The sequence below is a fragment of the Trichosurus vulpecula genome, chromosome 1 (assembly GCF_011100635.1).
Source record: "Trichosurus vulpecula isolate mTriVul1 chromosome 1, mTriVul1.pri, whole genome shotgun sequence".
Classification (NCBI taxonomy): Eukaryota; Metazoa; Chordata; class Mammalia; order Diprotodontia; family Phalangeridae; genus Trichosurus; species Trichosurus vulpecula.
Window position 1 is genome coordinate 33,448,626 of NC_050573.1, and position 23,493 is coordinate 33,472,118.

Here is a 23,493-nt window from a genome sequence, read left to right on the forward strand (position 1 = left end):
GAGGAAGATTTTGTCTGGATGGAAGGAAGGGCTTCCTAACAGTTACTCTGAGTGCCTTTTTTTCCCCCAGTAGAATGAAAGCAGGATCATAGGTATGGATCTGGAAGGGACCCCAGAGACCATTTAGTCCAAACCTCTGCTTTTACAGATGAGGAAACTGAGGCCTATAGTGGTAATCTGATTTACCCAAAGTCGCACTAGTACTAATTGTCAGATTTGATTCCAGGTCCTCTGACTCCAGCCTGTTTTTGCATTTGGTTTCCCATTGCCTTAATGGGGTGGCTGGCACATAGCAGGTATCTCGTTGAATGAATGGGTTAGTGTCCAAAGTTAGAAGTGGCTGCCTTGGGAAGTAGTGAGCTCCCCGCACATTGGAGGTATCCCAGCCAAGGTTGGATGAGCACTTCCCAGGTGTGTCACACTGGGGATTCTTTTCAGGGCTGGGGTGGGCTGTATGGCCGCCAGGATCCTGTTTAATTCTGAGATTCTGTGGTTGTGTGATTGTGTGATGTGGGAAAGCATCAGCCTTGAAGTAAGTGGCCTTGTAATTCCTTCACATTATGAGGGCACTTGTGCATTCCCTTTTTCTTCTCCAATAGAAGATAGATGGTTGGCAAGCTCTCTTCTACAGATGGGACAATGGAGTCTTAATGTAAGCAGAATGTTGGATTACAGAATTTCAGATCTGGAAAGAACCTCAGAAGCCAAAAGAGATCAGTGTTTTCCCCAAACAAAAAAGCTCCACAGAGTCACTGTGAAATGGTCATGCAGGCTTTGAGCAAAGGCCTCTCCTGAGGGCTTCCTGAGGTAGCTTGCACCAGTGTGGATTCTTGGGACATTTCTCCTTACATTAAGCCTCTCTATGATGCAACTTGCCTTCAGCCTACCATTCCAGGCCTGTTATAGACAACATATACTGGTTCCATCTCCCATCTCCAGATCTTTGACCAGGCTGTGCCCCTAAGCCCATGCCTGGTATACATCTCCCCAGAGAGTCCCTAGCTTCCCTTGAGGCTTAGGTCAAAGGCTAGCACTGATAGGAACACAGTGCCTGGCACACAGTAGGTGCTCAATTCTTGTTTCCTTTCTTCCTCTCCTGATCCCTGCAGTTGCTAGTGCCCTTTCCCCGCCAAATTACTTAATATTTATATTGTATTTACTTTCTAAGCCTGGAAAAAACATTTCATATTTAATTTTCTGTGTAGGTTTGTTTTTCCTTAGTAATTCAATTCAATAAATAAACATTTATAAAATGCCTACTATGTGTCAAGCAGCACTGGGGATAAAAATAAGAAAAAGAAAGACAGTCCCTGCCCTCAGGGAGTTTACAATCTAAGGGGGGAAGACAACACACAAAAGGAAGCTCACAGCTTTGTTTTTGTATTTGTGTCACCAGTTCTTAGCATGAGGATAGAACACAGTAACATTTGTAAAGTTTGCAAATGCTTCATGAATATTATCTCATTTGAACTTCACAACAATCCTGGAAGGTAGGTGCTATTATTAACCACATTTTACAGATGAGGAAACTGAGGCAGACAAGTTAAGTGACTTGCCCAGGGTCACATAGCTAGTAAGTGTCTGAGGCTGGATTTGAACTCAGGTCTTCCTGATTCCAGGTCCAAAGCCCTAACTACTGTACCGCTTAACTGTTTTGGGAAAGAATGAACTAATAAACTCTCACCTCCACAGACCTGTAAGCTGTGCCCCTATGCAGCTTAAGACAACATTAGCTATTTGGACCTTAGATCTCCAGCCATTTTGGGAGAAAGTAAGAGGAAGAAAGGAACCTGCAAGGGAATATTTCTGGAAGATCTGTGGCCCAGAGACACAAATCAAATTCTTTCCTGCTAAAGATTAGAGTGTTAAAACTTGACGCTCCAAAAATAAGGCCCGTCCTCTACAATATTAACCAAGATGCTGCAGACCTTCAGGGGGTGTGTCTTTATTTTGTTCCCGTTTTCTCTGCTAAGGACAGGGCTAACAGGGACTCGGTAGCTAAACGATTAGAGGGATGGTGACAGGGAGCCTACCTGTCCTTGCTGTGTTTGTCACCTTGCCCAGATGAAGACCAAAGAACTGGCAGAAGCGACGGTTGCTGAGCCATGGTTATGAGTCAGTCTTTGAGAGATCATGGGGAGTGGAAAAGTACCTCGGGATTGGAGAAGGACAAATATCTCAAAAAAAAAGGAAGAGATGGGAGTCTGCAGACTAGAGGTCAGCAAACCTGACTTTGATTCTTGGCCAACTTCTAGGATGGATTACGAAAAGGATGGTTAGTGAACATTTAGAAAAGGAAGCAGCTGATCACAGAGTGATGAGCACGTGGTCTTCATCAATTACAGGTCACTGGCTAGCCTAAGTTTCATCTTCTGCCTTGACAGGGTTGCTGGACCGGTCGATCAGGGAAAGGCTGTGAATTCAGATTATAGCAAAACATCTGATAAAACCTTTCATGAAATTCTTGTGGAAAAGATGAGGAGGGGGCAGGAAAGGAAACAAGCATTTATTAAGCTCCTACTTTGTGCCAGGCACTGGGCTAAGTGCTTTACAAATATTAACTCATTTGATCCTTATAACAACCCTAGGAGGTAGGTTCCCATTTTACAGTTGAAGAAACTGAGGCAAAGAGAGGTTAAGTGACTCGTCCAGGAGCACACAGTCTGAGCCCAGATTTGAACTTAGGTTATTATAGATGAGTAGATTGAGGCCCAGAGACATTAAGTGATTTGCCAAAGGTTGCACAGTAAATATCAGAGCCAAGATTTTAACCTAGTTCCTATGATTCCAAGATCATTCTTCCTTTCCAATATACCGTATTTCCTTCTTATGGCAGAGCAAGGTTGCAAAAAAAAATGTTTGCCAAGCAAAAAAACACTGGACTTTAATCAAGTAAGAAGAGATTTAATTAGGATAAATATAAAATCGTACACTTGGTTTCAGAAAGTCAATTTCATAGTACAAAATGGAGGAGGATAACAGTCCATGAGAAGACATAGATGACAAACTCAATCCTATGATTGAGGGGCCAACACAGTCAATCCCACCTTAGGTTACCTTAAGAAAACCATAGCATCAGGGATAAGGAGGCAATGAATGGGCCAGCCCTCTGCACTCTGCTAGGTCAGAGCCTATTTGGAGTACTGTGTTCAGTCCTAGTTGCCACATTCCAGGAAGGATGTTGACTAGAAGGATATTGACTAGAAGGATATTGACTAGATATATTGACTAGAAGGATATTAACTAGAGAGCATCCACAGGAAGGCAGCCAGGGTGGTGAAAGGCCTTGAGTCCATGTCATCTGAAGATGCTAGGGATGCTTAAAGGCTTGGAGAAGACCCAAGTGAGACATGAAAGGTATCTTCAATATTCGTAGGGCTATCACATGGGATTATTCTTACCCTCTTTGGAACAATGGATAGAAGGTACAAAGAAGAAATTAAGAAAAGCTTCCTGACAGTTAGAGTTGTCTAGAACTAGAATGGCCTGCCTGGGAGGTTCTAGATTGGTCCTCACTGAAGTCTTGAAAAAGAGTCTAGAAGAGCATGCCAAAGCCTGGAGAAGAAAAGACAGGGGGTGATGGGAGCATGATGGTGGTCTTCAGGGTCTGTTGTGTAGGAAAGGGATTAGCTTTGTTCAGCTTGGCCTCAGAGGACAGAACCAGAAGCAACAGATGGAAATTAGAAGGGGGCAGATTTAGCCTTTGAAAACCCTCATAATGATTAGAACCACCTCAGAGTGGAATGAGCTGCCCTGGGAGGTAAGAAAGGACACAAGAAAGAAAGTGACTTTAGAGACAGACGAGCAGTGGGTTCCTTCTCACTGGAGGTCTTCAAGCAAAGGGTGGATGACTACTTGTCGAGGGTTCTCCGGAGGGAATTCTTGTTTGAAAAAGGGTTGGATTGTATGGCCATGAAGTACCTTCAGACTCAGAGATTTTCTGACATCTTCTTCCTTGACTTTCGATCCATCAAAGGTCTTATCCCTCCTCTTATCTTCCATCACTCAAAACAAATGACCTCTGCTCCTATTTGACTGAAAACTTATACCTGAGGGCCCTCCCATGCTGAGAAGGAACACCATCAATTTTCTCCCTATTCATCCCTGTTGGTCTGAAGCCAACTTACCCTGTCTTCTATTTCCTTCATTTGGACATTACCCGTGGCTCTTATCTCAGCCCTCTTCTCTCTCAGGGATATTTTTTTCCCCTCAGTCCCATGATTTCATCATCACTATGTGGATAACCTCCATAACTGTCTAGTTTTCATTATGTTGCTGTCTTCTGGTTTTCCTCTTACTTGTTGGCCCACTTCTTCTCAGTTGCCTTTGCTGGATCTTTGTCTAGGTCATGCCCACTAAATGTGGGTGTCTTGACGGTCTGGGGTCCTCTTCTCCCGCTATACTGTTTAGCTTGGTGATCTCATCAGCTTCAGTTATCATCTTTCTGCTGATGATTCTCACATCTGTTTGTCCAGCCCTAAACTCTCTCTTAACCTCCAGTTTCACATCCCCAACTGCCCTAGTGGACATCTCAAACTGGATGTCCCACAGGCGTCTTAAACTTAACACGTCCAAAACTAAACCCATTATCTTTTCCCCAAACCCTCCTGTCTTCCTAATTTCTTGTCGTTGAGGGCATCGCCATGATCCCAGTCACCCTAGCCACCCAAGTGTCGGTCCTCATTCTCTTTCAATTCCCTTATCTAATCTGCTGCCAAATGTTAAGGATTCCTGCCTTCTTGGCACCTTTTCTATACCTTACTGCTCTCCTCTGCCCCTGCCACCAGTCAATCCTCCACTCAACTGTCAAACTGATCTTTCGAAAGCACAAGTCTCATCATATCTCTCTATTCAATAAACTCCAGTGTCTACTTAGGACCTGCATGATCAAATATAAAACCATCTATTTGGTGTTCCAAGCCTCCTCCTTTCAGTCTTCTTGCACCTTCTTCCTTCCTCCCTACTCTGTGATTCCATGACAATGGCTTCCTTTGGTCAAGACACTCCATCGCCTGACACTGGACATCTGCACTGGCCATCACCCACACCTGGAATGCCCTCCCTTCTCCTTTCTGCCTCCTGGCCTCCCTGGCTTCCTTCAGGTTTCAGCTAAAATCCCGTCTTCTACAGGAAGCCTTTCTCAATCCTTTGCAATTCTCTGTAATTAATTTTTAATAAATAAATGCTCTCTTTCCAATCTTCCTAACTTCCCTCTAGTGATAATTTCCAATTTATATATATAATATATATGTATATGTGTATATATAGTATGTGTATATATGTATATATATATAATATGTGTATATATATATATGTTTGTGTGTCTCTATATATACATATATATTTATCTTATTTGTACATAGTCTTTATTAGACTTTGAGCTCCTTGAGGGCAAGGACTGTCTTTTGCCCTTCTTTGTATCCCCAGTGCTTAGCAAAGTGCCTGGTACACAGTAGGCGCTTAATAAATGCCCATTGACTTGCTCTCTGGCCCCTGGACAAGTCACTTAACCTACCTGTCTTGCCTCAGTTTCTTCACCTCTCGTCTATGTTATTTCGACAGCTGCTTCATCAGTGTCCCTGCCTCCATTCTCTCAGACTTTAGTCTGTCCTACACGCTGCTGCCAAAGGAATCTTCCTCAAGTGCAGAGATGATCATTTCATGCTCAATTGATCTCAATGCTTTCTTATAGTCTCTAGGATCAAATATAACCTTCTCTGTTTAGCTTTTAAAGTTCTGACCACTATCGCCCCAACCTCTCTCTCCAGCATCATTGTATATTATTTTTTTTTCCACTCTGTGATCCAGTCATACTGGCCTTCTCACTCTTCCTTGCATAGAGCCCTGAATCTCCTTCCTCCACACCTTTGCACAGGCTGTGCCCCATGCCTCCAATGCCCTCCCTCCTCACCTCTGCCTCATGGAGCTTCTGTCTTCCTTTAACTCAAGCACCATCTTCTGCATTAAACTTTTTCTGATCCACCCAATTACTAGTTTTCTCCCTCCCTAACCACCCTGCATTTAACTGCTTTGAACATATTTGTATTTATTCACATTGTATTCATACTGTACGTATTTTTATATAGTTTTGTTGTCGTTGTTAGATTCTTCTGTTCTTTGTACTTCTATCCCCAGGGCCTAGCACATAGTAGCTGCTTAATAAATACTTTTTGAATGATGGATTGGTCCATTATAATGGATAATTCAAGGGGCAGCTAGGTGTTGAAGTAGATAGAGCGCTGGCCCTACAGTCAAGAAGACCCAAGTTCCAATCCAGCCTCAGACACTTGACACTTACTAGCTCTATGACCCTGGGCAAGTCACTTAACCCCAATTGCCTCACCAATACTACTACTACTACTACTAGTAAATAAATAAATCAATTGTAAATAGTATATATAGTGTACATATAAATAGTATACACACATGTATCTATACATACATAAGTACATGTATATATAATAATTGAATAATGGATAGGTCTATTCCCATAGACTGTCAGAGTTGGGTGGGATCTCAAAGGTCACCTAATTCAACCCATACCTTACTGGAAACACTTTTGGAAGCTCTCTTCATTTCCTGCATAAAGACCGCCTCCCTTTGCTTTGACAGATGAGACCACTTTTGTGCTTGAGTTTCTCGGACCTGCTTCTGGGGACGTGTTGGCTCCTGGGGGCTCTACTGTATGGGACCCCAACGACCAACGAGGATGTGGTCTGCTATAACCTTCAAGCCACAGGCCAGGTGAGTCTCCCCAGGTGGCCGCTTATCTGACAAGGCGGGACTTCCTGAGATGGGAACAGGAAGCCTGGACGGGATGATGCCTTCCAGGGAGGGGTCTGCCGACTCTTCCATTTATACCCTAAAGCTCACCACCTTATTTCTGGAATAGACCCACAGGCATCTGCAGGGGTAGCAATATCATCCTGCCCATGGCCAGAATAAATCTTTTGTGTGTCCAGGGCCTGCAGACTGAGGGTGTCAGACATAATGCCAATGGATGATAAAGGCAGAAGGTTTTTTTTTGTTTTTTGTTTTGTTTGTTTGTTTGTTTGTTTTTTGCAAGGAGGAAGGCAGAGCAATTGGGGTTAAGTGACTTGCTCAAGGTCACACAACTAGTACATGTGTCAAGTGTCTGAGGCCGGATTTGAACTCAGGTCCTCCTGACTCCAGGGCTGGTACTCTACTCACTGCACCACCTGGCTGCCGCAGTTTCGATAGCCAGCATCTCTATAAGCATTTTAAGGTTTGCAGAGGGCCTTACACGGGTTGTATATTTTACTCGATCCTCATGGCAGCTCTGGGAGGTAGGTGGTGTTCTAATTCCCACCTAAGAGATGGGACTGAGCAGGACTAGAACTCAAGTGTGCCTGACTCTAAGTCTGTCGCTCTATCCCCTGTGCCACAAGGGGCCATTAAGGGAAGTTGGAAGTTGTGGCTAAGAGTTGGATGGAGAACAAGAGAGGTGTAACGTCCCTAAAGTCAAGAGAAGGAGAGAGAATAGGAGGGAGGAAGAGGTGGTCAAGCGGCTGAGGCTTCAGAGACGCAAGGAGGAGGAGGCCTGAAAACAGCCACTGGATGGGAGGATTCGAATGATGTCTGAATAATTAATAATAATAAATATAATAAAATATTAATAATGATAATGATAATAATGAGGATGAGGATGATGATAGCTAACATTCCTATGGCACCTACTATGTGCCAGGCACCGTGCTAAGTGGTTTACAAATATTATTTCATTTGATCCTCACAACAACCCTGGCAGGTGGGGGGTTATTATTATCCCAGTTTCCAGATGAGGAAACTGAGGCAAACAGTTGTTCAGTGACTTTCCCAGGATCGCACAGCTAGGCAGCATCTGAAGCTGGATTTGATTCGGGTCTTCCTGATTCCAGGCCCAATGCCCTACCCACTGACCCACCCAGCCTCCTCTTTGAATAATCATAGCTAACATTTAAATAGCACCTACTATGTGCCAGTCACTGTGCTAAGTGCTTTACAGTTATAATCTCCTTTGATCCTCGAAACAATCCTTCTAGGTAGGTGTTATTGTTAATATTCTAATATAATCTAATTTGATTTATTTAGATTTGATTTATATTAGATTTAATCTAATTTAATCTAAGTTGGAGAGACGGAGGTTAAGTGACTTGGCCAGGGTCACACAACTAATAAGTGTCTGAGGCTGGATGGGAGCTCAGATCTCCCTGACTTTAGGCTCGGTGTTCCATCGGCGGAACCTCCTCACCTGCTGCCTTTTGGAGAGCGATTCCAGTGGAATGAGTGGGCTACATCCTACATTTGCCTACACTCCACATTCGGTAGAATATAGTCAAAGCCTTATTTCAGGGAGTAAGGAAGAGTGCGGTCATGGACTTCCGGAGGCTTTGGAGTAGATAATTCCTTTAAGAGAAGGGGAGGAGAAAGGGGGTAGTAGCTGGATGGAGAAGAGGAGGCAAGGGTCCTTTAAGTTACGGCTGAGTCAAACAGTTCAGAGCAGATCCAAGAGGGGAGCCTTGCCTGGGAAGGGCCAGAGCACGTGGGCTCTCTCACTGAGCTGGAAAATTGGAAAACAATCATTGACCGCGGTTAGCATTCCCCGGAGGGGCACACGCTGGGCAGACAAGGCCGCCAGTGTCCCTGCGCAGGCCGCAGCCCTGCCCCCAGCCTGGAGCTATTCAGTGAGCCAAGGTGGGAATCACTAGGCCTGTCAGAGAGCAGGAACCATGCTGGGCGTTGGGAATCTAGAGATTAAAATTGAAGCTGTCTCTGCCCTTCTTAAGCTTATATTCTGGGAGAGACGACCATGTGCATAAATAAATAGCTAAAAAGTCAAAAGGTAAATGGGCTGAGGGACTGGGAGAGTGCCAGCCATCAGGAAAAACCTTCTGTGGGAAGAAGGTGGTGCTGGAGCATCTCTGAAGGAAAGGAGGCTTCTCTGAGGCCGAGGCAGGGAGTGAGGGCATTCCAGGCCCAGGGATCCGCTGGTGCAAGGACTGGGAGATGGAGAGTTATGTTGGAGCAGAGCAAGAATTCACCTGCTCTGCAGAGGGCAGGAAGAACAGAGGGAAAGGTAGATTGGGGTGAGGCCTGGAAGGTAAACTGAGGGAGTCACATGTGATCTGAGGCAACTGGAGGTTTTGGCTGGGGAAGTGAGTGGGCAGAAAATCACCTTGGCCTTGAGTGGAGGGTGGACCACGAGGGGTGAACTCAGAGACAAGGAGGCAGAGGCATGAGGCCCCAACCTGGGCACGGGGCTGGGGAGAACTGAGTCCCTAAAACTGGCCACTTTCATTCAACGATGACAGTAATACTGATGTATTTGTTTTCTTTTAACACCAACCTTTATGGAGGGCCTACTATGTGCCAGGACCTGTGTTAGGGGCTGGAGTTTACAAAAGTAAAACAAAAAATAGCCTGTACCCTGAAGAGTGCTTACATTCTACCAGGACAGACAACATGTGTGCCCAGAAGAGTGGGGGAGGGAGGAAGAGGGAAGGGAGGAAGAGAGGGGAGGAGAGAGGGGAGGGAGGGAGAGAGAAGGAGAAAGAGAGAGGGAAACAGACAGAAAGAGAGCGGGGAGAGAGAGAGACAAAGGGAGAGAGGAAAGAAAGAGACAGAGAAGGAGAAGAGGAGGGGAGAGGGGTGGGGAGAGAGAGAGAAAGGAGAGAGGGGAGGAGGAGAGGGGGGAGAGAGACAGAGACAGAGACAGAGAGGAGAGAGACAGAGACAGAGAGAGAAACAGAGAGAGAGAGAGAGACAAAGAGAAAGAGAGAGCATGAGTGCTGGATTGGTTGGGTCAGGTAAGGCCTTATGTGGGAGATGGTGGCTGAGCTGTGTTTTGAAGGAAAGGAGGGTTTCTGCCCATTGGCCACTTCTAAGCTTGGCCTCAGGTCAGTCTGTGGATCATTTGTCCAGTGCTGACTTATGTCCAACCTTGACCTGCTGAGAATCTCACTAGCATCAACCCTCAGAGCAGCAATGCAGCTTGAAGACAACAGCATCCTGAGCTGTAGCAGGGGTGTGCTGGAGGCTGCTGATTCTGGCTGTCAGAGCCAAGTAATAAAATTTCAGTTTGAGAACTTTTAACTTGGAAATCTGCAAATGCTACAACTTAGGGCTTGATTTCTTGTTTTGCTGATTGTCTAGACTTCAAGTGATGGAGAAAATATTAATAAAATACAGATTAAACTTAACAGTGAGTCCTGTATTACATTTTTCCCCCTTTGGAAAGTGGGCTATTAAACATTTACCAGCACAAGAACACTGGGTCTGGAGAGAGGAAGCCCTGAGTTCAAATGTGATCCCAGACAATTCCTAGCTATGTGACCCTGGGCCAGTTACTTAACTCCTGTTGGTCTCAGCTTTCTCACCTGTAAAGCAGGGATAATAATATTACCTCCCCCCTGGGGTTGTTGTGAGGGCCGAATGAAATAATAATTGTAAAAGGCTTAACACAGTGCCTGGCACACACTAAGGGTTATATGAATGTTACCTATTCTGCCCCTGCCTTAAGAGTTGTTGTGATTGTGTGATTGGTCCATCGTTCTCAAAGAGGACCATGACATCAGGGAGATGATGCCATGGCTTGCAGTTGACTTTGATTTGAGTAAGGGAGGGCTGTGCAAAGTCACCAGGCTCACTTTCTTCTCCAGAGCCATCTGGGTCCAGTGGTCAGACATTGATCAGGATGCAGTGGGAGACCCTGACCCTTTTAAGCTAAGGCCTTTTCAGGTTCTCACTGTGAGTGGTGAGGTAAGGCCCATTCGGTGAATAGGCCTCTTAAAGAAGTGAGTCAAGGGATGGCCCATTTAATTAAAAAAAAATCAAACTGGGAGGGGAATACTCTCAGGGTTGCTGGCCAAAAGAGAAACAGTTACTGTTTACATTCACTCTGAGCTAGGAGGGCCCAAAAAATAGCCGTTAAGAGGTACTTGGGCAGGGACCTATTCCAGGGTCTCCCAATGCATCCTGGGCCATCTCCAGTCATCCTGATCAATATCTGGCCACTGGACCCAGAAGGCTCTGGAGAACAAAGTGAGGCCGGTGACCTTGCACAGCCCTGCCTCACTCAAATCAAAGTCAACTGCCAGTCATGTCATCATTTCCTTGATGTCATGGTCCTCTTTGAGAACAAAGGACAAACACAACAGTTGTAGTCCTGTCCCTGAGATCCAGAGTGAGTTTGGTTTAAGGCTTGGCCTAGAATATACCTAAACCTCCCAAGACAAATAAGAAACCAGTTTGTTTTAAAAGCTCTTAAGGGGTTGTTGTTGTTGAGTCATGTCCAACTCTCCTTGACCCCATTTAGGGTTTTCTTTGCAAAGACACTGGAGTGGTTTGCTATTTCCTTCCTCAGCTCATTTTACAGGCTAACAGGGTTAAGTGACTTGCCCAGGATCACACAGCTAGGAAGTGTTTGAGGCCAGATTTGAACTCAGGTCTTCTTGACTGCTGGCCCAGGGTTTTACCCACAGAGCTGCCTCCAATGATTGAGGTAGCAACATGGAAGATCTCTCTTACAAAGAGATGCTGTGAAGGAAAAAGGACAAAATTAAGTATCTGATTGGATGTGTGGAGTAGATGATTGTGAGAAATTAAAGATGACCAAAATTTAAAAAAAAATGAATCTTAAGAATTGTTTTTTGGCTTCAGACACATGACACTCTTACTGGCTGTGTGACTTTGGGCAAGTCATTTAACCCCAATTGCCCTGTCTTCCCCCCTCCAAAAAACCAAACAAATAAATAAAAAGAATTGTTTTTACATGTAGTTGGGAAAAATAAAATATTATTTAAAAAAGAGAAACAAAATAAAATTAGAAAATGCAAGTTTAAAAACCAGGTTCCACCAGAAAAATACATTTAAAAATAATTTAAAAAAAGAAATTAAAGATGACATCAAGATTGCAAGCCTGGATGCCTGGAAAGACGGTGGTTCATTTGACAAACTGGGGAAGTTTGGAAGGGAGGAGGATTTTGATGGAAATATGAGTTCTATTTAGCTATTCTAAGTTCCATTTAGAGGCATGGTGACTTTGAGACACCTAGGGAACAAGATCCAGTTCAAAATGTCCCAAAAGGCATTTGGTGATTTAAGAGCTCAGGAGACAGACTGGGGCTGGATATAGAGAGCCAGGAATCGTTTGCATAGAAATATTCATGGAGCCCATGGAGCTGATGAAATTGATTGGCCTCAAGAGAAAAGAGAAGAGGGTCCATGAAAGAGCCTTGGGGGCCTGGGCTTGGCTCTGGGGAAACAAATTTAAAAAAATGAAACCATCCCCATAGCTTATTTTTCTTTTCTTCCCTTAAAAAGTAAACAACTAGGGGTAGCTAGGTAGCGCAGCGAGTAGAGAGAGCAATGGCCCTGGAGTCAGGAGGACCTGACTTCAAATCCACTTGACAAATGTACTAGCTGTGTGACCTTGGGCAAGTCGCTTAACCCCAACTGCCCTGCCTTCCCCCCTCCAAAAAAAATGTAAATAACTAAACAAAAGTTAACATCTTTAAGATGACGTATTTATTTGTTTCCTTTGTGATAGTCTGGCTGCATCAGCTGCCTCACTTAACAATACTCTGTGGAAGAATGTACATCCTACAGGAGGGCAGGATTTTCATTTCTTTTTGTCTGTTTCTTTGAATATTGAGGCATTTTCCCTCCTTCATAAAAAAATCTTATTAATTTTGCAGCTAGGTGGTGCAGTGGATAGAGCGGCAGGCCTGGAGTAAGGAAGATTCATCTTCCTGAGTTCAAATCTGGCCTCAGACACTTATTAGCCATGTGACCCTGTTTGTCACTTAACCCTGTTTGCCTCAGTTTCCTCATCTGCAAATGAGCTGGAGAAGGAAATGGCAAACCACTCCAATATCTCTGCCAAGAAAACCCACAGCTGAGTCACAAAGAATCAGACACAATCAATAATTTTGCTCCTTTTACCACGTGATTACTGTCTTCAGTGGCTGTCATGTGGGAGAGGGATTGCTTGGCTTGGCCCCGGGAAGGCAGTACTGGGGTGGGGTGGGGCGGGGGTGGAGGGGGTGGGGGGAGGGAGGGAAGGTGTGCGAAATTAAGCTTGAGTTCGATGGCAGGAAAAAAAAAAACCTTCCTGACCGAGAATTATCCCCACATGGTACAGGCTGCTCTCCAGAGCTAGAAGGTTTCCCTTTGCTGGAGGTCTTTGGATAAAGGCTGGGCGGAGACTTAGGATTGGAGACTCCTCGGTCCAGAACTGGAGGTTATCTCAGAGGCATCTAGTCCATTTTCCAGATGAAGAAACTGAGGCACAGAGAGGTCCTAGCATCATAGGACCACAGCTCTGGAGAGGGTCTCCTAGTCCAAAGGCCTCATTTTACAGGTGAGGAAACTGAGGCCCAGAGATATCCTCATGGGCTGGATTGTCTGGCCTCGGAGGTCCCTTCCAGCTTCAGAGCTATGATCTTTAGCCAAGGCCTCAGTTTCCCCATCTGTGAAATGACGATGGAGCAGACAGCCTCTGAAGACCCTTCCCACTCAGAGGTTCTGGGACTCCATTGCCATTTGGGGGGAGGGGGAAGATGGGGAGGAAGAGAAGTTGCGGGACTGAAAGTATTTTCCACAATCTCTCCCCAGAAAACTGAGCATTTTAGTTTCGAAACTGAACCCACAGAGAGCTCTGGAATCCTCAAACACACCCACTGGAGGGAGAGACTGAAAAGAGGCCAAATTACCCCCAGAACCCTGGCAAGCCTTAGACCAACTTTCCTGCCTCCCAGCCAGCCCTGACTGCTCTGCAGAAGCAGAGCTGACTCAGCCAGCTCAGCCTCAGGTGATCAGCCACACAGGGAGCTCCTTGTTTCAACAAGTGGACGGTGGAGAGGCCCTAGACCTGGGAGTGTCACTGTAGCAGCAGGGCCTCTTAAATCAAGACGTCCTGTGCTAAGGGAGTAGGACAGGGAAGCCTTTGAAAGGCAGACCACCTTCCTATAGCTGTATGGCCCTGGGCAAGTCATGTAGCCTCTGTTTGTCTCAATTTCCTTATCTGTAAAATAGCACCTGCCTCCCAGAGGTATTTGGGTTGTCATAGGATAAAATGAGATACAATTTATAAAACACCGCAAATCTGACAACACTATCTAAATGTGATTTTATTGTTGAGTCATTTTAGTTGTGTCTCTATCGGGGTTTTCTTCACAAAGATATGGGAGTGGTCTGTCATTTCCTTCTCCAGCTCATTTTACAGAGGAGGAAACTGAGGCAGACAGGGTTAAGTGACTTGTCCAGGGTCATACAGCTAGTACGTGTCTGAGGCCAGATTTGAACTCAGATTTTCCTGACCCCAAACCCCGAGTTCTATCCACTGCACTCCATAGCTGCCCCTGGTAGCATCTCCTGAACTTCTTTAAGGACAGTATCTGAAGGCAGTAAAGAAGGTACAGAGAGGTTGAAGATTTCAGGGCAGGGGGGTGGGAGGTGGGATGGTTGAGAACACGATCCGCTGGAAAAGACAGGAAGGGACAGGACTGGGTGCACACGTAGAGGGATGGGCCTTGGCCACCCCTTTGTCAAAGGCTAAGTGGAAGCACAAGAGAACGGGAGACAACATCAAGGGGCTTTGAGATGAAGAGAATGAGGGGAAAGGGAGATGGGGAAGTCACTGTAAAATGAGAGGATTAGACCAGGTGAAGCCCAAGTTCTAGGTTTCTGTGTCTCTGGGCCTCGGTTTCCCCATCTGTAAAATGAAGATGAGAACAGCACCTACCTCACAGGATGACTGAGGAGCACATGAGATGTTATGTATAAAGTCCTGTATAAAAGTGAGCTGTTATTTTTGTAACTAAAGGAACTTAGTCATTCAGGGGAATCCCATTTTGTGGATGAAAAAACTGAGGACCAGGAGGTAAAGTGATTTGTCCAAGGTCCCACGGCTAATAAGTGGCAGAGCTGGGTCTTTCTGTGATACCAGCCTGCCTCCTTAGAGTATCATTGGACACTGGAACGGGTCACCCAAGTAAATTTGTGATTTCCTTTCCTGAAGTTCCGAAAGGAAGAACTTCTCATCGTACGCGTGAACACCAAAAATTCACTTTTGTGGTTTTACAAGTACAACATGGGTAAGGCTGTGGTTACACCACTGTAATTCTGAAAAAGAGCTGGGGTTTTCAGTGGACTACAAGCTCACTGTAAGTGAACATTGTGAGGGGGTGGCTTGGTCTCAGTTGAAAGGGAGTAGCGGAGACTGAATGTCACTTGTCAGCTGTGCTGCAGCAGGGTTTCTGTTTGCTTATAGGTTTGTTTATAGGTTACTGAGGTCCTTCCATGAGTTGCATTCTATGATTCATCTCTAGGATGGATTCTCGGCAGTGTGTCCACAGACAGGAGCTGGATGAAGGGTCAAGGTTTTATCTTGATCTGTCATTCTAAAACATCTACTCTCTTTTTCTATTTTGCTCAAGGCTTTTCTTCCCCTTTGCCCAGGGGAAATGGGATAAATCAGACCTAGGACTGCTCTCTCCCTGCCTTTTCATTATCCTCAGCATGGCATCCAATCCCCCAATCGCTCATCATTCAATTGAGAGTCTCTCTCCTAAGTTTACCAGTGATCTATGAATTACCAGACCCAATGGCCTTTTCTCATTCTACCCCCTTCTTGACCTCTCTACAGGCCCTCTTCCTCGACACTCTCTTCTCTCTAGGTTTTCATGACAATGCACTTTCGTGATTGTCTTCCCACGTATCTGACCATCCCCTTCATTTCATGGTTGCTGTTGGTGAGCATCTTCCCCTTTCTCTTCTCCCTCTATTCCATTTGCCTTAGTGATCTCATGAGCTCCCAGGGATTCAATGACCATCTCTATACTGATGATTCTCAAATCTCCTTATCCAGCCCTAACCTCTCTCTTAACATCCAGCCTCCGGTCTCCAGCTGCCTCTTGGAGATCTCAAACTGCATGTCCCATAGACATCTTAAATTCAACATATCCAAAACTAAACCCATTATTCCCCCCCCCCCAAAGTCTTCCCCTCTTCCTGACTTCCATATTGAGGGAACTGCTATCTTCCCGGTTGTCCAAACTTGCAGTCTGAGTGTCATCCTCTCCTCCTCATTCTTTCTCACCCCACCCCCCATAGCCTGTCAGTTGCCAGATCTCTCTTCTGGCACTGCCGCCATCTTGGTGCAGGCCCTTATCACCTCATATCTGGATTATGGCAACAGCTGGTGGTTGGCCTCCCTGCATCATCTCTCCCTACTCCAGCTCTTCCTCCATTTAGCTGTCAAATTGATCTTCCTAAAATGAAAATCTGACCATATCACCCCCTGTTGCAGGGGTGGGGAACCTGCGGGCTCAAGGCCACATGTGGCCTTCTAGGTTCTCAAGTGTGGTCAAACTTCAGGATTCAGTCAAAGAGTTGCACTTGAGGACCTAGAGGTCCACATGTGGCCTTGAGGCCACAGGTTCCCCACCCCTGCCCTATTCAATCAACTCTAGTAACTTCTTATTGTCTCCAGGATCAAATATAAAAGCCTTGTTTTGGCATTCAAAGCCCTTCACTACTTGGCCAACCTGACCTTTCCAGACTTCTTATGCCTTACTCCCCTTTCCTGACTTCCTTCAAGTTCAAGTTAACATCTTACTTTCTGCAAGTTTTTCATAATCCCCTTTAATCTAAGCCCCCCTCCCAATTTATCCTATATATAGCTTATTCATTTTCATGCTATCTCCCTCATCAGACTGTGAGCTTCCTGAGGGCAGGGACTGTCTTTTCTCTTGCCTTCCTTTGTATCTCTAGCCCTTAGTACAATGCTTGGCACATAGTAGATGCTTTAAAAATGCTCGCCGACTTGACTTGCCCATCTTGCCTTGGTCACTCCAACACTGACTACTCCTACCCCCATGACATCTTTGTCAGTTTTCTGACTCCAAGGCCTCAATTCTTTCGATCGTACCATGATACCCCCTGGAAAACCTACCCTTGGTCATTCCCTGACACAGGATTCATTTGGGTGCTAACCACCCTCATTAACTTGACTTGATTTCTACTTGATAGCTTGAGACCTGGAGTGTCCCTCTGGGTTACTTGCCACTGTGAGCTCAGCTGACTGACCAACAAGCCAGTGAGTGACAATAGCGGTGCCAGTGTGGTACAGTAGGAAGGGAGTTGGATCTGGAGTCAGGTGCTGCCTCTGTCACTCTGTCACCTCTATGGTCTCAGTTTCCTCATCCGTAACACAAAGAGACTGGACTAGATGGCCTCAGAGACCCTTTGCAGTTCTAAATCTATGATCCCAGACGCCTGCATGACATCTGGCCTGGAGAACTCTGCTGGGACCATCTGGCTCTGAGAGACTCAATCTGATTAATCCTCCTAGCCGTTGCTATTCTTAGATCCTCTGATGGTGTGGCTTTGCATAAATCAAGTCTTTTGTACCCTCAGTCGAGACTGTGGGGCCTCGAGCTCTGTAGAGCTTGAGCCGGTCTCTGGAGTTATGGTTAAACTAGAAATACTCAGTGTTGGAGGGTGCTGCTATGAAGAGATGAGGGAGCAGGTGAGAGATGAGCAAACTCAGGATTTTTCCTTCTGGAGCTGGGCTAAGTTGGAGTGTAGGCCCCACATGGAGAAATAGCAAAGCTTTCTCTCCCACGGTAGGTCCTATGTTGACCCATAGCTGTTTACTTTGAGATTGGCTGAAGTATACGCAGCCATCCTTTCTTTGTGTTACTTTGCAAAGTACTTTACACACATTCCATCATTTGAACGTCACAGCCCTGTGAAGTACCAATAGGAATAAAAATTGGATTTATGATTTCATTGGTACGGAATTCTCAAATGAAGAAACTTCTACTAATGCGGATAGTCACCTTCTCTGCAATTTATCGGTTAAATGACTTCTCTGGGGTCATGTAGCTTCCTTAGACGTAACTGTTATCCTCATTTTTCAAATGAAGAAACTGAAGCTGAGAGAGATGAAATGACTTAGGGGAGCAGAGCCGTGTGGTGGATGGAGCCCAGCCTCAGTACGGTCACCAGGATGATTCCCCGTCCACTCTGTGACGCTGCCTCTCTGCTGGTTGTTATTTCTTGATGCTGAACCATATTTCCCAGTGTGCTTATCTCCCCATGTCCCCATTCTGTGCCCATCTTTACTCTGAAATTGTGCCAGCCAGTTTCCTTTGGAGAACCTTGGGAGTATCTTCATACAATCTCTCTGCTTCTTCATCCTCTGCGAGGACTCATGAGTTTGTTTAAGGTGATTTCTTTGCATTAACCTTATAAACATTATAAGGCAGAGTGACCTTCCTTTATGTCATTGCTTTATCCAAAATCCTACATTCTCTGGCTCATTTTTAAAATGGATAACTTGTTTGTACATCAACTTTATTTAGAGTGTTAGGCCTGACTTCAGGAAGACTTGTCTTCCTGAGTTCAAATCCAGCCTCAGATACTTACTGGTTGTGTGACCCTGAGCAAGTCACTTAACCCCATTTGCCTCAGTTTCCCCATCTGTAAAATGAGCTGGAGAAGGAAACAACAAGCCACTCTAGTATCTTTGTCAAGAAAACCCCAAATGGGGTCGTGAAGAGTCAGACATGACTGAAAACGACCCAACAACAACGAACATTTTTCAATCTATCCCTCTCCTTCTTCTTATGCAATAAGCCACTCCTTGTAAGAAAGAATGAAAAAAGAAAATGGAAATATAGTTCAAGAGAATATTGAATATTACCCAAGTCGGACAGCATATGCAGTGTTCCACACCCATAGGCCCCACCTCTGCAAAGAAGGGAATGGGATGTGTTTTCTTACTTCTCTGTTGTCCGGCTTAATCATTATAATTTCACAGCAATCGCTTCTCTCAGTCATATTTATGTGCTCTTGACAAGTTCGCTATTTAGAGGGAAAAAACCTATGAAGGTTTTTGTTGTTTCAAAATATGAATATTTTTCCCTTTTCTTTTAAATCTGGATCTACAAGTTTTGGAATGTTGTGTTCAGTTCTGGGTATAGTAGTATAGAAGAAGAAAATCCAGCACCACCCTCAGAATTAGGACTCTGACACATACTGGCTGTGTGACTGTGGGTATGTCACTTGCCTCTCAGCTTCCGTATTTGTTAAATGAGGGGGTTGGATAAGTTGCTCTTTAAGGTCTTTTTCAGCTGTAAGTTTTTCTCAGATGTGATCTGCATTGGTGGAAGGTGTTTCCACACTGGGAGGTCCCTACACTGGTAAAATCACAGGCCCAGAACCTCACCCTCACCCCCGCATCCTCCCTGCTCCAAAAGTGACAAATTGGAGCATGACCAGAGAAGGTGAACAAGCCTCCAGACCATCAGCTGATGAAAGCTGAAGAAAGTTTCTGAAGGGAGAAGAGAAGATTCAGGGTGCACACAATAACTGTCTGCAAGTATCTGACAGATCTTATACAGGAGAGGAAACGTAGCTCTGGAAGGATGAGCTCGAACCAGTGAGCGGAAATGACGGAGGAGAGGAATTTTGTTCAGTGCTAGAAAGAACTTTCCAAATATTTGAGCAGTCTAACAAAGGAATTCCATTGAACTCATATAAACATTCATTATTCTATTACCGTGAGCAAGGAGTGGTACATGATGTTCTGGGCTCAGAAGCAAGAAGATCTGGGTTCGTCTCCCACCTCTCATGCTAGCCGTGGGACCGCTGGCCAATCATCTAACCACTGTTTGTCTCAGACTGCTGCTCCCCAGGACAGACCTGCTAGGTTCTAGATGGGTTACAAGTCATGTTGGTCGAGTGAGCTTCCACACACGAAGTTCTCCGCACCGACGAAATGGCAGATCCTTCACGTATTCATTTATGTTCAAGGCTTTGGAATAGGTTGCTTTGTGAGGGGCAGTGAGCCCCACTGCAGGTATTTAAGCGGAGTGTGGATGACTGCTTATCCAGGATACTGTCTGTGACTGTAGGATTTGTGCATTGAATGGGAATTTGGATTAGGTAACTTCAAAGATTCCTTTTGAGCTCCAAAGAATTTTGTGTTATAGCAGGTTGGCTAGAAGTGTAATACATCGAGGGATGTGTTGGAGCCAGCTCCAACCAGCTGGCTGACTGGCAAGAGCTGGTTGTTAAATTATCAGCGTGAGCATTTGCACTTTGGTAATTGAAAAATTATGGCTTGATTTATTGTTTTGTTGATTACCTAGACTTAAAGAAAGTGATGGAGAAAATGTTAATGGTGCAGATTAAAAGTGTATTGCGGGTTTGTTTGTTCCTTGTTCTTCTGGAGAGCCGGTTGTTAAACCTTTACCATCCCATCCCATCCCTGCAAACAGCTCTAAACTCTCCATAGGGGCAGCTGATGATGGTGCTGTGAGCATTCGGCAAGAGATATCAGTAGCCTTAACATCCACCGTAGAGGCTGGAGCTGGGCTCTGGTTGGGTTTGACTTGTCTGAATCACAGACAAGTCACTAAATTTTCCCTAGGTTCGAAACGTGCCCTCTACTGGTGAACCAGCAAGTGGTTAGTGTCATTAGGAGAAACTGGGAGGCTGAGGGAATGAATGGGCAAGTGGACGAATTTGACTGGCTGTCTGAATTTTCCTAGATCTTCTACATCTCATCCTTTCTCTACACCGTCAACTTCACGTGGCACCTTTACATGGACCTGAAGGTGAAATACAACCAGAATGTCTACTCGGCCTCCACAATGGTGAGTGTAGCTTAGGGAATACAAGGAGAACCTATTAACACTTCCCTCCTTCGGGGAGGGGGTGGGGGGCTACAGGTGAGGAATGGGGCTTATGCTGTCACGCTTGGCCGCTAAGCTGCTTTTCTCTGGTCCAAGGGGGGAATCCTCTGGTTTGGGGATGGGGTATATTAGGAAATAACTGTAGCATAAAAATGAAAAGCATTAATAAAACCTTTTTTAAAATTAATTTAAGGGGCTGCTAGGTGGTGCCATAGTGGATAGAGCACCAACCCTGACGTCAGGAGGATCTGAGTTCAAATTTGGCCTCAGACAACTTATTAGCTGTGTGACCCTGGGCAAGTCACTTAACCCTGATTAATTAAAATTAAATTTAAAAATTAAAATTAAATTTTAAAAATTAAATTAAATTAAAAAATTAAAATTAGAAGTTAAAAAAATAAGAGTATGGTGATATAGGGGAAAGAGGGTCCTAGAGTCAGAGGACCTGGGGCTCTGCCACTTACCGTCTCTGTAACCTCAGGCAATTCACTTAAGCTCTCTGGGTCTCAGTTTCCTCATCTATAAAATGGAAGTTGAATTAGATAATCTTTAAAATCTCTTTCAGTCTATAATCTATGAGCCCATGAGAAAATGAGGTCTTTCTACTGTTTCCAAAGAACATTAGCTTCTACTCTTGGCTTCCTGCACTGGGTGGGACTTAATTAAAGAAGACCTTTGTTCCCGGGCCTCCCAGGATTCGCCTTCTATCTCCCTGGCTTGGGGAAGCAAACCTTGCAGTGGACCGTAGGACCATAACCTGGTGGAAATAAAATATTTAGAATCTGCTTTCCAGAAAAGCTATTTTTTTGGAGGATATGAAGCTCAGGAAGATTAGAGAAGGGGCCTTTCCCAAGTCCTTGGGTCTTCGGTCAAGAAGAAGCCACTCTCCACTGTGGGTTCACCCATCCTTGCCATAATCTGGAATGCTGGCACTGGAAGGGAGCAGAGAATTTATTCTGCTCTGACGGTTAAAGGATGAAAGGTGTTTAACCTTTGGTTAACACCCTGGCCGCAGAGATGGATGTTTAACCTGAACAAGACTTAGTGGAACCAGGAGAGCTATTTTCAAGTATTTGTGCAGCCGTCCAATGAAAGAAAGAGCCTTGGTCTGCTTGGCTCCAGAGGGCAGATCTTGGAGCTAGGAGTGAATTAATGTTGCGTGTTGGTTCCTAACCACTGGAGCTATCTCCAGTTGGGATGGGCTCTTCCTCCTTGGGGGTCTTCAAGCAGAGCTGTGTGGATTTTAAAGGGGATTCTTGTTCATGTATGGACTTCATAGAATGTCCCTTCCAGCCACCTAGATCAGAAGATGGGCTTATTCTAGGCACAGTGAAGAGGCTGGTGTCGCTGGATTAAAGAGTACACGGTGGGGAATAAGGTGTAAGAAGACTGGAAATGCAGGGGGAGGCTAGTCTGTGAAGGGCTTTAAACACCAAACAGAAAGTCATCTCCCCTCATGGTATGTAAGCCTCTCGAGGGCAGGTCCTGTTTTATTTTTGTCTTTATGTCCGCAGTGCCCAGCAAAGTACCTGCCATCCAGCTTAATAAATAACCTCCCTGTAAAATGGGGGTGATACTTGAACCACCTGCCTTACTTTGGAAGCCTTAGTTATATAAGTGAAGGATTATTACTGCTGTTCCTAGATAGGTTGGCCATCCCGGAGTCAGAAAGACTCCTCTGAATTCAAATCTGGCCTCAGATGCTTATTAGCTGTGTGACCCTGGGCAAGTCACTTAACCCTGTTTGCCTCAGTCTCTCATCCGTAAAAGGCCTTTCCCCAGTCCTTAGCCAGTTGTCTTGACTTGCGTGATGATTCTTGGAGGAGTGAGACTGACTTTTCAAAGCTCTGGCTCACTTACATCCAGTTTGCACACAAGTCAAGACTTTACCCATGATGGTACTGGTCCTCTTCAAGAACAAAGGATGACATCTGTTTCTGTAATAAATGTTTATTGAATTGATTGATTTCTTCTATGTATCCCCAGTGCTCGCCTGCCCAGAGTAAATGATTAATGAATGTCTGGAATTTAATTAATAAATATCCTTGAAGTCAGTCTCCTTCCTGGGGCTCCATGGCATAGTTCTGGCCAACGTCTACTTTAATCTCTGCTTAAAGAGCTCTTTCATGCCCTGTTGATGACTGAATATGGAAGGAATATGGGTTAGAGGGCTTTCTGATTTGTATTTCTTCTGCTTTCTGCCTTCCTGGGTTTAATCCATCCTGCCCTTCTCATCTGCTTTTGTCTTTACAAAAAAAAATTTTTTTTTTGAGAGAAGGGCAGGCAATTGGAGTTAAGTGACTTGCCCAAGGTCACACAGCTAGTAAGTGCCTTTGTCTTTTGGCAGTAGACAGGAGTGAGAATGCTGTAACCCAGGGAGTAAAGGGGCTTGAGAAAGGTCATTAAAGGGGAGAAAGCATGAACTCCTTCCTCACCATCTTGCTCGGCTTTATTACCAAGAATGATCCGGATCCCCAGGTTGGCACTCTCCTGATTGAGTTGGTCGATTCAAGAATCTGAGAGCCTGGAAGAGACCACAGAGGGCTTCCACTAGGTCAGCCCTTCCTTAGACAAGCATCTCCTGTATACTACCAGAGCAAACACTCTATTATGTTCTAAATAGCACTGGTTTTATAGTTAGAGGGCTTGCCTGGGCTTCTATTCCAGCCATGAAACTTGTTACCTCACATCACCAACCTGGGGCTCTGTTTCTTCATCTGTAAAAATGAGAGAGGGACCTGAGGTACCTTCTTGTTTTAATCCATAGGTTCTAGGATCCCTGACAAGT

The 23,493-nt window shown here is 45.0% G+C and overlaps 1 protein-coding gene across 2 annotated transcripts in view; it reads left to right on the top strand.

The window, feature by feature from the left end:
* Window positions 1-23,493, top strand: part of TMEM116 (transmembrane protein 116) — a 46,275-nt gene that overhangs the window by 12,572 nt on the left and 10,210 nt on the right. For both annotated transcript variants that reach the window (XM_036740867.1, XM_036740868.1), the window contains 2 exons: window positions 6,613-6,744; window positions 20,562-20,666. In XM_036740867.1, coding sequence (XP_036596762.1) covers window positions 6,613-6,744; window positions 20,562-20,666 — 237 coding nt within the window. The remainder of the gene's footprint in view (window positions 1-6,612; window positions 6,745-20,561; window positions 20,667-23,493) is intronic.